Below are 14955 nucleotides of genomic sequence, written 5' to 3'. Positions count from 1 at the left end.
TCCTGGCCAGTGCCCCTTCCCTAGGGCCCTCACCGCCACCTGTCTGGCTGCTGGGCCTCCCCTGACACTCCCCTCCCAGCGGCGCTCATGAAGGGCCACCATCCCTCCTGCAAAGAGAAGCCAGGCTCACGTCAGAACAAGCTGCTCATCTGTGGCAGGGAGAGCTGGTCAGAGACTCGAACCATTTATTCAGAAACAACACCGTCCAAGAACACCAAGGGAGCTTGACGGAGCAAACATTTAATAAGTTATAAGATACAATTTACAGTCGGCATCTGATTCCAGTTTCACTTCCACGTCCCAGTTTACAAAACCTGTGGCCCTTTCACATGGGGCTTCGGGCTGCCCCGGTTTCTAAGAGGTGGGCTATTGCCAGCACCTGCTCCCAGCTGCTACATCTCAGTGACAGTCCTCTGCCTCACTCCCCGTCCCACCCATGGAGGCACTCGTGACCAGGGCAGCCACTTCCTCGGGACGGAGCAGCAAATCAAAAAGGTCTGCCGGCCCAGGCCATATGACACCCCTGGGCCCTAAAGTCAGGCCCAAAGGCTTTAACTTTATTCCAAAGCCAGCTCAGGTCTGCAGAAAGGGGTGCAAAACTCCTTAAGCCCCATTTCTGGAATTATGCACCTGCACTCTGCTTTCCGAACAACCTCAGAGGACATGGTCGGGGCCAAATGAACACAGGGCCACCGTCAGCTATGTAGCTTTCACGATTTCTGCCCAACAACAGAAGACCACCTAGGAGCTGTCGCTGGCCTTCCTACCCCCTCTGCCACAGCCTGATTTTGAGGCCAAAGATCAGCAGGAGTTCCATTCTTTCCTGTCTATCAATCTTTTCTAGAAGTGATCCCACAGCTGACTGGAGGTGGGTGTGGAATGTTCTGTCCCATGACAGGCCTCTGCAGACGAGGGCACTGACACAGGGACCCACCTGCGGTCCCTTCGAGCGTGTTGGCAAGACTCATCAGACTGACAACGGCTGGAGTGTGTGTTAAGAACAAAGCCTCGAATTGGTTTTAAAAAAAGGGATCTTTGGCAGGAGGGAGCTGCTTGCCACTGCAGAACTTCCTCGGACCCAGAGACTTCAAGGGCCTTTAAAGACAAAAGCAAAACGTGGCTGCCCAGATGGGGCCCATGTTACAACTTTGCAGGGGAAGACTCAGCAGAACGAGGGGAGAGGCACTAGGAGGCACTGAGGGCCGTCTGCCGCCGCGTACCATTGCCCTCTGAGACGTGTAAAAAGGCCACGGGGCAGGTGGGAGTGTGGAGATGAGTCATGTCGAAACAAGAGTCTTCTCTGTGATAGGGAGAGATGGAGAGATGCTGGAGAGATGAAGCTGGTTTCTTTTAAGTCATCTTGTTTTCTAAGTGACAGCCTAAAAGTAGGTGGCCTCTTTGCCCTGTCCCGCCCTGCCAGTCTTGTTGCATAACCGGGCTAGCCAATTTCATGCTTTAGGAACAACAGTCTTGCGAGTGACCTTGGTCTGTCTGCAGGGGGCGATGGGTGCCAGCAAGAGGTCAGATCTGGATCTGAACCAAATGAGCATGGAAATCCTCAGCCCATTGCATGAGTCTATATTTCTTAACAGTCCCCAATGCGTTCCTAAAGAGTCAAGTCTAGGACTTATTTCTCAAGGCACTTTAGAATGACAATGTTTTTGGGGTGGGGTTTCAGACCCATAAACAAGCTGGAGGAAAACTTTGTATACAACAAGTTACAAACAAGCAACAAAAGCAACCACCAGAACTCCTCCCAGCATTTGACGAGAACCGTTTTAAGGCACCGTGACGTGGAATGGACTGCCGGGGATGTGTTCCTCTCCCCACTTCACGGCTAGAACATAATCTCCCTTCTCCTTGACAACGTATGTGACGTTGTATTGTTGGTTGCCCACGTGCTTCATGGAGACCTCTTCGCAGGGGGTGGTTGGCCCATGGACACCAATCAGCAGCATGTTGGAACCTAGGATGCAAGGAAAGGTGGTTACTCTATCAGGATGCATCATGGAAGGCAGAGGAAGGGGAGGGGAAATGGGAGCCAAAGGAAATATACCAACTATTGTCTGCCGAGATTCTGACACTGGGAACTTCGAGAGGTGGGACAACATGGCAATTACAAGCAGACTTAGAGCCCAATGGCATGGGTTCAAATCCATCTATAAATAGGACATGATCCTAGCACCTCCCCTATGGACTTGCTATGAGGTTTACAGAGTTATATGTGAAGCCCTAGCTTGTAGCAAAGAGTTATATAAGTGATCGCTACTCTGATCTCATTCTCATCAGAAACTTAAGGAAGGTCACTTTATAAAGGTTCCCATTTTAGACAACAAGAAACTGACTTTTAGAAAATGATTTAATACCTTTCCCAAGATCACATGGCTAAGTTTGGGGCAGGAAGGAAGGAGGCAAGGAAGGAAGGGAGGGGTGAGGGAAGGGGGCGGGGGAAGAAGTACTGGAGCCAGGTTTCCAGCCCAGATGTGCCAGATCCCCGAGACCAGGCAGCTAACCACTGACACCCAAATCAATACTCAAGTTCAAACTGCAATTAAAGCAATTATTGGCAGAGAAAGGAGCCAGGTTACCGATTCAATTTGCCCATCTGTAATGGGGATAATGTCACCTTTCCTGTCTACCTTGTGGGCATTTGAAGGAATCGAGAGTCAAAAGAGGAAAATCATCAGCAAATATTAAGTACTTGCAAATGCCTGGGTTGCATGGGCCGGTGGGCAGGGGGTGTCAGCCCGCCTCCACCCTGACCCTCAAGCAGGACCAGGCTACCTACCGGCTTTGCTGCAGTCCACCAAGAAGGAGCTCTTCTGGCCCACGAAGGCCTTTGAGAGCCCTGCCCCCTTGGAGGTCACCTTGCTGGCATCTGAGGATGCCTTGGGGATGGCACTATAGCAGGTCTCTGTCGATGACCTGGTCACAGACTCCACCAGAATGGACGAGGTCTCATTGGCTGAGCCAGGGCTGACCAGACGCTGGCCTAGAAGATGGAAGGGAGGGGAGGTAGGAGTGAATGGCCAGAGGCAGTAGGCTCTCTCAGCTACAAGAGGCGAGTGTCCCGGGGGCAGAAGCTCCAGGAAAGTCCGTGCACCTCAACGGCTGGATCCCAAAGCTACCACATCCCCACCTCATATCCCCAACACCTGATGTAAACGTTGCCAGCTCCCCATCTCACACCCATAATGTCTTCCAAACCCCTGGGTCCCACCCCACCCAGTGGGCAATGACAAATGACCAAGCCTGGAAATCCCTCCCACATAACCCTGTGGCACCCTGCAGAATCTACTTCTTTCCATGGAAATAAAATACCCTTATGCATAAACAATGTCAGATGTTGGGGAGAACATAAAACAAAATTAACAAAAATGGTTCTCTCTGCATGTGAAAGGATGATTTTTCCATCTGACTCTTTAATAAATTTTTCTGCAATGAAGCTATATATACTACCTATACAACAGTGAACCGAGCAGAGACACGTGGAAGGGATTTACCACGATATTTATGATGATTACCTAGGGCCCGTGGGCTGTGAGATGCTACTGACTGGTATTTTTCCTAGTGCTCTGAAGGAGGTGCATTTTTATAAATTTAATAAAACCTTTTGATTATTTTAAAAGTAAAAGGCTAGAAACAAGAGGATTTTTCAGGTCCGATCTTAACAAATATGTAAATTTTTTTTCTGTTCTGTTAAACATTTTTTTCAATCTCAACGCTCATCATTTTATAGGGCGATGACGTCAACACATATTCACGGGCTTCTAAAGATGTTTACTCTCCTGGCAATGTCCTACCATTTCTTTATATTCAAGATTCAAAGTAGATTCAACATATCTAAAATTACCCACAGTTTCTAGTATCAAGTAACTCTGTTGATAATTTGACAGGACATGGTCCACAGGAAAAACAGTAACTTCAAAGCCGTTTGGTTGTTACCTGTCACCTTGGCCTTGAATGGACTGCCCACAATGTGGTTGGGTCCACCGTATTTGACGCCAATCAGGTAGTTTCCAGGAGCCATGGGCGTGTACATGACTTTGTAGCCTTCTGGGGTTTCCTGGCAATCCATTTTAACTTTGGACGGGCCTTCGATGGTGACAGATAACGTCCCCGGCCCTGCTCGGGTGGTGTTGATGAAAAATTCAGACTGGATACCTGGGAGAAATGAAGAGGGAATGTGTATTGGTTTGGAGGGATGGGGGGATGTGGTTTGGGGAGCTTTCCCAGGGGCAGTGAAGCAGTGGCGGGGGTCGGGGGGAGACATAGGTTTCCCCACAGAGGCACAGCATCGGTACTAGCTCTGAGCTCCTGAGGGCAGTAAGTCCCTTTCCTAGCAGGAGGCAAGAGTGTGGCTGACCTTTCGCGCACCAGCCCCAACCGCCAGGACACCCTGTTCTTGCCTTTGGGAAGGCGTGGTGGCTGAGGACAAGAAGCCGGAGTCTTCGCTGTCAGCCTAAGATGCTGTTTCAGCTGCCGGGGGCTCAGCCCTGCCTCCAGCGGGGTGGAGGATGCGTGGGCCCCTCTGACCTTTCCTTTTTCCCCTGAGTGGACTTGGAGACGCCAAGCAGACCCAGCATCTTCTTCTCCTCCCACAGGCTCCCTGCCTCAGTCACCACGCTGAAGTCTGGGGAGGCTGTTGGAATCTGCCAGCCCTCCCCTTTGCCAGGAGCACCAGCCAGCCGAAACAGTGGCTCCTGCTAACTGACTCAAGCTTCCACTGCTCGGGTTCCAGATCCTAGAGTAAGCATCCTGTTACGTACCCAGTGACTCCTGTTCAACAAACGGCAGAGGCTCAGGGAGGCTCGGGCACTTGCCGGGCAGTGATACAAACTAGGAACTGGTAGAACCGGGGTATGAACAATTCCATGTGGCTCCAGAGCCTCTTGCCTGGCCCACAGGGGCCTTCTGCACGGACATCTTGCTTTGTGACAAAGAAAAGCTGGGCTGATCAATGTCTGTGCTGCATTCCTGCCTGAGCCCGGGGCCCTGCAGAAGCCTCCACTCCTTCAGGCCCATTTCCCATGCCAAGAGGCAGGAGGTGGTCCGTGAGGGCTGCCATGACAGTGCCCTCTAAAGGCCATCCCCGGCACAGCAGCTTGTGCAGGGCAGGGCTTTTCCCCAGAGCCCTGGATGCCGCCCCAGCTGGGAACTATTTGGGTTTAATTATAGCTCCTAGGCCAGAGAAAGAATTATTGTTCTGGCTATCAATAAAACAAAGGCGCTGCTATCATCCAACCCCCAAACACAACCCAGCTGCTTCTGGAAGCTCCTGAGGCTCCTCCTGTCCCAGGGCCCCCCGGATTATCTCAACCTTGTCTCTAAACCCAGAGTGAGGCTGTGTGGGCAAGGGGGTGGGGGTGGGGTGGCACACGACAAGGGACGGCCTTTCCAGGAAGTAGCTGCAAGGCGACAATAAGGAAAGATATTTTTAAAGTGAAGATGAAAAAACCCGGCTGTAGTGGCGAGAAGCCCAACCCATTTTAACAAGTTGCTGCCTTCTCGAGAAAGATCAAGATCTGTGAATCCTGGCTGTGAGGGCCTGGAGAGACAGGAGACACGAGGTGGGAAAAGAGAAGTAAGGAATGACAGGGCAAGAGCTACGTGGAACAACCTGTGGGGTGGGCTCCCTTATTCTTCCCATTTTACAGGAAGGAAGCGGAGGCCGGGTGAGGTCAAATCCTTGGCGCCAAGTCCCACGGCTGGGGAATGGAAGGACTGGGATTTAAACACGAGACCCGGCCAGCGTGGAGCTAAGGCACTTGTCTGAGAGAAGTGAGGAAAAAGAAAATCCCCACACACAGGAGTCCCTCTGCCTACTGCCTCCAGCTAGAGCATGACAGCCCAAACATCTCTGGGCATGGCGGTCTTCCCCCCTGCAGCCCCGTGAGCGCACAGCTGAGTTCCTGTGTGGTGAATTCGTGTCTACTGCAGCCCTACTCTATTGTGAAGGTGGGCGACGGGGCGGGGGAGGGACGGAGGCTCTTCTACTCCACCTGGCACGCACAGGGGATCTTGGAGCATTTTATCACGAAGACTGGTCTTCCAACCCAGAGAACATTGAGAACCCCCTGGTCTCATGCTCAACCTCTCAACTCCCTGGCAAGCAGAGAGTCCCACCCCAAATTCTCCACATTCCCCTGCTCCAAAACCTGCAAAATGGCCCATTTAAAGCTCAAGCCAAAAGATACAGCAAGCGAACCCATAAAAACACAGGGAAGTTTGCTTTATTCTGAAGGTCAGGGTGCCAGGCCCTCCAGCAGCCAAGCACAGATACCTTTTCATCCCATGCACACTGCAGCTGTGTTATCTTGGGATGGATATTTGGGAAAAGGCTTGCGAGCGGGAGGGCTAGAAAAACAAGACGCCTTCCCCTTGACAAGAGCAATATTGACACAGCGTTTGAAACAGGCATGCTCTGTACCTCTCCCTCCTGGCTGGGAGTCTCCCTGTAAGACTGGCTCCTTCTCTCAGTGGCATCCAGCCCTTGCAAAGGACAGCCTGAAACCCAAGCTCCCGAGAAGGCATGCAAACAGCCAAGAGGAAGCACGAGAGGCCCCGAACGCAGCAGGTGTGACCCAGCAGGAGGGAAGGTGGCTGCTGGCAGCTGCAGGAGACCTCAGTGGCTGCTAGGCAACCCGGATCAAGGTGTGTGTGGCTCCGATGCCGGGAGGACCCCACGTGGTCTTTAAAGGCGGGTGGCCTGCCAGGGACCAAATGCCTGCGCTCCTGCATGGGGACCATTCCAGGCAGCTGGGACAATAGGGGTCCTCGTTTAGAATACCCCCCAAAGTGGGCCAGGGATGAAGTCATTATCTGGGGTGAGCTAGCCACTCAGAGAGGCAGCCAGACTCTGGGGTTAAGGGGATAGGCTTTGAGGTCAGGGACCCAGACTGATTTTTGGTTCTGTTACTCCCAGCTAAGTAAGCTTAGGGAGAGACTCAACCCTTCTGAGCCTCACTTTCTTCATCTGTGAAATGGAATGGCGTACGGTGAAGGGTTACCATGCCTCTTATTAAGGGCAGGCTGCTGGCCCACAGTTCAGTGTGGAGCTGGACTAGACGGTCTTGGGAGTCCAGAAGTATTTACGCCACCCCTGTGGGTGTTTCTGCTGAAGCCACTGCTTCAACCAGAGCCTAGGGCCGCATGCCAGTCTGTCAGTGACTCCTGCACCCGGACAGGGCCCCTCGGGCCACTTGGGACACAGGCTCCCTAGGGCTGGATCCCCAGGAGCCGCAGCCACTCATCTCCTTGCCCAGGCAAGGCGGGTCTGCTTTGTCCAAGTCACCACATCAGCAGGAGACTGGAGCAGAACTTGTACACACAAGGGCCTTGAGCCAGGACCGGGCTGCCTTCCCAAGGCCCAAGGTAACCCCCAGTGCAAACCATGCCCAGTGTGTCCATGTCTGCGGACAGGCCCTGCAGAGAAGCCTGAGTGGACAAGCTCCCCAGGCTGGCCCTCTCCATACAGTGACCCGCCCACCCACCCACCCAAGGCCCGCCTGGAGGCTCATGGGATGAACACGAACCGCAGCCATTACAAGGGGCAGATATCTGTCTTGACACAAAGTTCTCGAAGATGCCAAGTGAAAAACACTGTACAGTAGCACATGCACCAAGATTATTTCTGGAAAATAAAAGCCAAACTTATGTCCACCTTTTTAACAAACCAACTAGCTAAGTGACCATGTGTGAGGGTGACAGACACAGGCAGACAGAAGGTCCTCCCCTGAACCACAGGTGGTGTTCCCTCCTGGGTCTAGATGGAAGGAGGGAGAAGCAAAGAGAGAGCCAGCTTCCTTTACATACATCCCCGCTGCCTCCTTTGCAACCAATGTGCCCCATCCACGGTAAAGACTAAAACCAGACTGTAAGAAGTCCAAAAAGCTCTAGAATTCCTTGCCACCATCTTTTCCTCCTCCCCAAGGACCAGAAACTAAAACGGGGAGGCAGACTGTGACAGGTCCTACTGCCAATTCAAGGTTGTTTCTGTGAGCCCAGGACTGCAGAAGGAATGGAGGGCAGGAGACCTCCCAGGAGGCCTGTGACACACACTGAATCCTTTGCAGGCGAAGAAACCCTCAGAAGCAAAGACAGGACCCTGTCTTCCCTCACCATCGGTGTCCTGGCCCTGAAGTCAAGGCGCTTGGCCAAGGAAGACAGGCGAAGTGGAACAAACAGTAATGAGGTGTGATAACACAGTCATCAAGCCCTTGCTTTTGGACTGACCGAGGGTCAAAGTACATGTCCCCAAACAATTCCAGAGATCAAGAGCTCCAAAGTGTTGAGCATTGCAGCTTCCCCAGCGTGGGGGGGGGGGGGGGGTGTGTGTGGGGGGGGGGAGAGGTCAGGGAAGGCTTCCTGAAGTTTGAAGAGCTCCTGCTGGCTGAGCCCCTGGAGCAGGCTCAGCTAATGATCAGAGGCGGACGCCATGGGTTACCTGTGGTGCCCCCCTCAAGCCCGGCGCCATAGGCGGACACCAGGGCGGGGTTCCCCGCTTGTCCAGGCTCCCCGACCCGCACTTTGAAGGGGCTTCCAACCACGTGGCTCCCGTTGAACTTGACGTCAATCGTGTGGATGCCGTTCTCATGGGGGATGAAGCGCACAGCGTACTTGTCTAGGAGAGTGAGCAGAGTACAGGGTCAGGCTGAGTATGTGCATACGACCAAACGAGGCGAGGAAAAAGGACGGGAGTCCAGCCGGAGACGGTGCATTTTAAATCATTAATAAGACCACACCTCTCCCGGAAGCCTGGTACCCGGTATGTTGGATTTCAAAACCAAATGGGCCTGTTTAGGTGTCCCTCGTCAACCCTTTGGGAAATGCATCCAAGTCTCAAATTCTAGGATTCATCCTCTGAGAACATGGCATCTGCCTTGGGAGAACACTTTCTTTTTTCCAAAGATATTTTTATTTATTTCAGAGAGAGAGAACGAGAAAATGAGTGAGGGGCAGGGCAGAAGGAGACGGAGAAGCAGGCACCCCACAGAGCAGGGACCCCCCCCCCCAAGCGGGGCTTAATCTCAGGACCCTGGGATCATGATCTGAGCCAAAGGCGAACGCTTAACCGACTGAGCCACTCAGGCACCCCGGGAGAACACTTTCTTTATGAAAAGCTCACTTCTCACAAAGTTTCTCTTGAAGGGAAAAGAAATGGCTCCAACTAGCATTAATGCTCCTGAATTAAGCTCTAAGCTAGCAACTGCTTCCCCAGGGCAATGGCCAGGTTTTCCACAGTGTTTAGGTCACAGCAGGCGGCAATCTGTCCAATGACCAGCCACCAAGACTATCCATCCGTCACCTCTTTCTCCTTGAAACCCTCCCATCTGGGATGCAGACTAACTGCTCTCCTCCAGCCTCTCCAGGTGTCTACCCTTACTGGACACATCGTAGGACACATAACAGATGCCCTACACTTCCTCACGTATTGGAGCCCACATTCCACGTCACTTCCTCTGAGAAGCCCTCCGGGCTCACCAAGGCAGGAACTTGCTTTTCTCTCCTGTTCCCTCATCATTTCATTCTCGGGTCCCCTGTGGTATTACTGACCACCTGGGGTCCTCCGCAGGGACTGCAGGCTTCCAGCCAGGTCCCCATCCCACTCTGAGCTCCTGCTTGAGGGCAAGCATCATGTCTTCCTCCTACCATCCTGCCAAGTCTCTCACACTTAACAAATGTTCACTGGCAAAATGGCTCATTAAAGTTGATAGACGTCAGAGAATTCCGTACGTCAAGGGAGCAGGCAGGAAAATCTTGGACTCATAAGCATACTGGAGTCCCAGATTCTTTGAAATTTATGGATGAACATCGATTAACTTTTCCCTCAGAGTAAAGTGAGGTCAGAGAGTACTTACTTGTGTCATAAGGTCAACAACATAATAAAAATCTGTTAAGATTTTGTTAAACTAGAAGGAAAAAACCACAGGGGCGCCTGGGTGGTTCAGTGGGTTAAAGCCTCTACCTCCGGCTCAGGTCATGATCCCAGGGTCCTGGGATGGAGCCCCGCATGGGTTCTCTGCTCAGCGGGGAGCCTGCTTCCTCCTCTCTCTCTGTTTGCCTCTCTGCCTACTTGTGATCTCTTGTCTGTCAAATAAATTAAAAAAATCTTAAAAAAAAAAAAAAAGAAGAAAAAACCCACAATGAATAGAATGTGAATAGAATCAGAAAACAAAACAGTTTGTTAAAAAAGAAAAGAAAGGAGTGCCTGGGTGGTTCAGTTGATTAAGCATCTGCCTTCAGCTCAAGTCATGATCCCAGGTCCTAGGATCAAGTCCAGGAGCCCTGCTCAGCAGGAAGCCTGCTTCTCCCTCTCCCACTCCCCCTTCTTATGTTCCCTCTTTTGCTGTGTCTCTCTGTCAAATAAATAAAATCTTTTAAAAAAAGAAAAAGAAAAGAAAAGAAAAGGAAAAAAGAAAAAGGAAGGCTGTGTCTTAAAGTGTCTTCCTGTCCCTGGCGAATGTTTATGCCCTAATTTGTAAACAGGGCCTGGCAAGAGCAGCAAAAAGGATCTGCAGGCTGGCTGGCCTCGGTACGGCTGGTGAGCCCTCCATGGGGGTGCACGCCTGCAGAAACGTGCCTCAGAGAGGCACAGATGCCGGGGTCTGCCCGCCCGCCCCGCTCACCTGGCTCCAGCTCAGACACGTGGCACTCCTCCACGGCTCCTGAGGGGCTGTGCACCTTCGCATCGATCTTGCCTTTTGCCCCATTCAACCTTATAGCAAAGGAGGCTGGCTGGTTAACTTTTAATCCCGATTCCTGGGAATTTAATACATTAAAGAGGTTATGGCCCTTGGTGTTCCTGTTCGGTGGCACACACTGACCCGACCTGGGACTCCACGGGACAGTTCTCGTGCAAAAAGGCCCGGGATATTGAACCATACAACATCTGACAACAGAAGAGCAGGTGCCTTCTTCCACACTTCTAGCTTTAAATATAAGACAGCAGAGACCCATGTCAGCGTCGTCTAGCACCTCGGTTTGGGCTGGGAGAGAGGGTTACCGGATTTGGAGACTCAGACATCCTCGCCAACAGAACTGTAATTTCCGTATCTCAAACAAGACCAGACAGCCAGAAAACCCAGTGCCTTCCAAGTCAGAAAGGACCCTCTTTTAAGAGGAGCCTGGCAATGGACAAAACCCTGTACTCACCAACATGAACAGTTTTATATCATTGCTATTTTTTATCTCAAGGGTAGGAATGGAGACAACTTTTAATAAACTCATAGAGGAGTATACACCCCAGCAGGACCTGGGGTGACTACCATTTCCTAGGTATGTAAGTAAAGTTGTTCCACCTTTGAGTCTCAGTCTTCTCATCTGCAGAATGGGCACAATAACCGAATCTACGCCAGACAGCTGCCGTATCAGGATGAAAGGAAGTGATGCATTCCAAGCACTCAGCGCAGGGGCTGGTCCATACACAGAAAGGCTCCCAAAGGTCAGCTTATCGTTAAGTATGTATATGAACTCAGAAGTTGTCTGCACTTAACTCCCCGTCTCCCCCCACCCTCTGCCTTCCTCCCCCCACCTCAACAGAAAGAAGTCTAGTGCACCTAGACTTTTTTTTTACTCTTCACTGGTTCAGTTTTACCCTCCACACTCAGCCCTGGAAACTAGAGCCTCTCCCAGGAGAAGGGGATTAGAGGTTTAGATGCTTAAGATAGTTTAAAATTGGCCAGTCCTGCCTGAACCACAAGATTTAATTCGTTAGCAGTTTTGTGGTGAAGTCGATCAGACAGCCACTCCTCAGATGATACCGCAGGGTGCGATCGAAGCACATGGGGGTCTTGTTAAAATGCAGATTCTGATCCAGCGGGTCAGAGGCTGGGGTGGGGGGTTGGGGGGGTGCGGCACGGAGAGCCTGGAGTTCTAGGAGTCTAGTAAACTCCCAGGCAATGCTGAGGCTGCTTGTCCCAGGACCACGTCTCACCAATAAGGCAGTAAAGCTACACTGCTTAGCTGGTAGCCACGAGCCACCGAAGAATATATTTTTAAAAAATTTATATCAATTAAATTAAATTAAATTGAAGATCTGATTCCTCAGTTACATTAGCGACATTTCAAGGGCTCAACAACCACATGTGGCCAGTGGCTACCACGTTGCACAGAGGAGATTGAGACGTTTCCGTTGTTGTAGAACATTCTATTGCACTGTGCTGCACTGGAGGTCACAGGCTGGGGAAAGAGGACTGCACACGAAATTCAGGAATCTTTGATCGCCAGATTGCCCCCGTAGCACCTCCCCTCCTCTACGAAATGCCAGCCGACTTTAATTTTCTAAAAAGTCTTAAACGCAAGACAAAACAATACATGCCTCTCTTTTCCTAATCAGCACCAGATGTTGGCATGCAGGCCGCGGGCAAATCTCCGATAAATAATTTACATATCACTCAGCACCAAGTGACCCAGGGGGTGGGGGGAGGGGTGCGGAATGGGACAAAGAGACACGCACAGCCCACTGCACACTTGTTCAAATATTGACGACCTAACGGTGATGAAAGGAGACTACAGAAAAGTCTCCTGGAGAGGATTTCTCCAAACCAGGTTTTTTGGGGACAGAACCATTTACATTACCTGAATCCGCTTGCCGCTAAATCCTCAAGAGGGAGATAAACGCCTCAGAAGATCTGAGAGAAATCTTCGAGATGCATGAAGGCAGCTCTCTGCCCTCAACAAATGCTGGGTTTATCTCCCTCCACAGGTTTTAGTTAAGTCGGCCACAGAAGAAACTTCTGTTAAGAAGCCTTTAAATGAAACACAAGAAAAACATCGACACCACAGCGACCCGTTCGCACCCTGAGGACTCTTGGGTGAGGCCTCTTCAATCCGCCGAGGTGAGTCTGCTTTGGGTTCAGTCTGATGTTTCGGAACAACCAGCAGCACTAGTTCTCCTCAGGGTAAGGTTAGAATCTCACATGTAAACCAAGTGTGTGGAATTAGGGTCGATGAGATCACCAACCTCAGATACAGGATTTTCAAAAATGGGGGTGGGGGTGGGGCAGCTGAAGGCTACTGAGAAATCCCACTGATCAGAAATCAGACTGGGGGACTCTGGTGTGATTCTGCAACTGAACTGCTGCTCCTGATTTCTGACACCTAATTGCTTTTCAGTGTCCCAAAGGTATCCCTACCGGTTATTAGTCTGGCTGCAGGCTCTAATGAAACCTTGACTTTGACAGCCTGTTGAAGACGGGGGAAAGTTGCCCTTTCTGGCACCCCCACAGGTTGGACTATGTGACTGCTTGCCACCGTGCCAGGGCGGGGATTCACAGGGCCATGGTTAAGACCACAGGTTCCGGAGCCACAGAGACCATCCCTCTGCCTCATGCTAGCTGGTTTCTGGTAGCCGTAACCTCTCTATACCTCAGTTTCTCCATCTTTAAAATGGGGTCCGGAGAAACCTACTCCCCAGGCTCATGCAAGGATTTAATACTGATCAAGTCCTTAGGTGGTACCTTGCACCCTTATAAATAAAGCACCATAATAAAATCAACTGCAATTGACTTTTTGGAGGGAGAGGAAGCCTGCAGTAGCCGGCAGAATGTCCCTGGACCGTTGGCCTGGTGTTTGTTCTGTTGGAAAGTCTTCCTTAACCGTTAACCGATTATTAACAGGCCTCCTTTGTTTCTCTTGAATAAATATTTAAGAAACGAACTTGTTCCCAAATGTTGAGGTGTTCTGTTGACTGTGGCTCTGTTTCTGCTTGCCCCAAGTGTCTCCTGTCCTAACCATGGTGGTGGTGGGGGTTTCACTCTGCCATGGGAAGAAGGGTCCTCTACAGCTGGCAGCATCTCTGGTCCCACTGGAATGGGGCCCTTGGCACTGAAGGGAGGATTGAAGCGGCCTCAAGAGTCCAGGGTTTCACTGGTCGGCCTGTGGCCAATGAGACGGATGTTTCCTTGCGTCTCACCTGAAGGCTCATAACAGTGAGGCGGCGGGCGTCGTCCGAGGGTGCGACGACTGGCACCAGGTAAGGACTTTCAGGGATGTGCTCATCGTTGAACTTGATAGACACTTCGTAGTTACCTGTGTGGACAGAAAAGTCCCATCATTTCAGAGAATCTGGGAAGGTGGTTCCAGAGCGGCCTCTGGCTTCCTTCCTAGGGCTGAAATGCCTTCCAAGAGCCTCTGCCTCCCCGACCGTCAGGGCTGGTTGGTTGGCTGAGGGCAGGTCACCTAGCTGAGGTTGAGCCAAGAGGATTCCTTTAGTCGGGAAAGGGCCGATAATCTTCTTCTTCTTCTTCTTTTAAGATTTTATTTATTTATTTGAGAGAGAGTGTGCAAGCACGTGCATGAGTAGGGGGAGGGGTAGAGTGAGAAGGAGACTCTTTGCCAAGCAGGGATCCTGATCCCAGGACCCCAGAATCATGACCTGAGCCAAAGACAGACACTGAACTGACTGAGACACCCAGCCACCCCAAGGGCCAAGAGTCTTAACTTGGGTCCAAGGCCTCCCTAAGGTCCTACTTATAGAACTCAGGAGACCTAGGAAACTTGAATGGGAAAAAAAATTACATCTTACTTTCACTAAGTTCAGACTGAAATTTAGCATTTCCTTTCTTTCTATTGGAAAGGTCAACAAGAGGGGGGCCTGGGTGGCTCAGTAGGTTAAGCTCCGCCTTCAGCTCAGGCCATGATCTCAGGGTCCTGGGATGGAGCTCTGCATTGGGCTCTCTGCTCAGCAGGGAGCCTGCTTCCCTCTCTCTCTCTGCCTTCCTACTTGTGATCTTTCTCTCTGTCAAATAAATAAATAAAATCTTAAAAAAAAAAAAAGAAACATCAATAAGAAACACTCAAAGCACACATCAGAAGCGTGATTCTGTCACCAACAAAGATCACAGATATTTTCATGTCACTTTACAGTTTTACATATACCTTAATGTATTATTTACTCTCACCTCTACTTTGAAATTAAGGTCCTTAGCAGACCATTGCCAAATCCTATGACTT

General features: G+C 51.0%; 1 protein-coding gene across 1 annotated transcript in view; it reads right to left on the bottom strand.

Annotated features, from left to right (window-relative positions):
- Positions 1-224: 224 nt before the first annotated feature.
- The window catches only part of FLNB (filamin B), a 146430-nt gene continuing 131699 nt past the window's right edge, over positions 225-14955 (bottom strand). The window contains 8 exon segments of the mRNA XM_059390036.1: positions 225-1767; positions 1769-1822; positions 1824-1966; positions 2789-2992; positions 3946-4164; positions 8447-8623; positions 10629-10761; positions 13916-14031. Coding sequence (XP_059246019.1) covers positions 1675-1767; positions 1769-1822; positions 1824-1966; positions 2789-2992; positions 3946-4164; positions 8447-8623; positions 10629-10761; positions 13916-14031 — 1139 coding nt within the window. The 3' untranslated portion in view covers positions 225-1674.

This window comes from Mustela nigripes, chromosome 2, assembly GCF_022355385.1.
Source record: "Mustela nigripes isolate SB6536 chromosome 2, MUSNIG.SB6536, whole genome shotgun sequence".
Taxonomy (NCBI): domain Eukaryota; kingdom Metazoa; phylum Chordata; class Mammalia; order Carnivora; family Mustelidae; genus Mustela; species Mustela nigripes.
The sequence above is the reverse complement of the archived record's forward strand: the minus strand, read 5'-3'. Positions and strand labels throughout refer to the sequence as shown.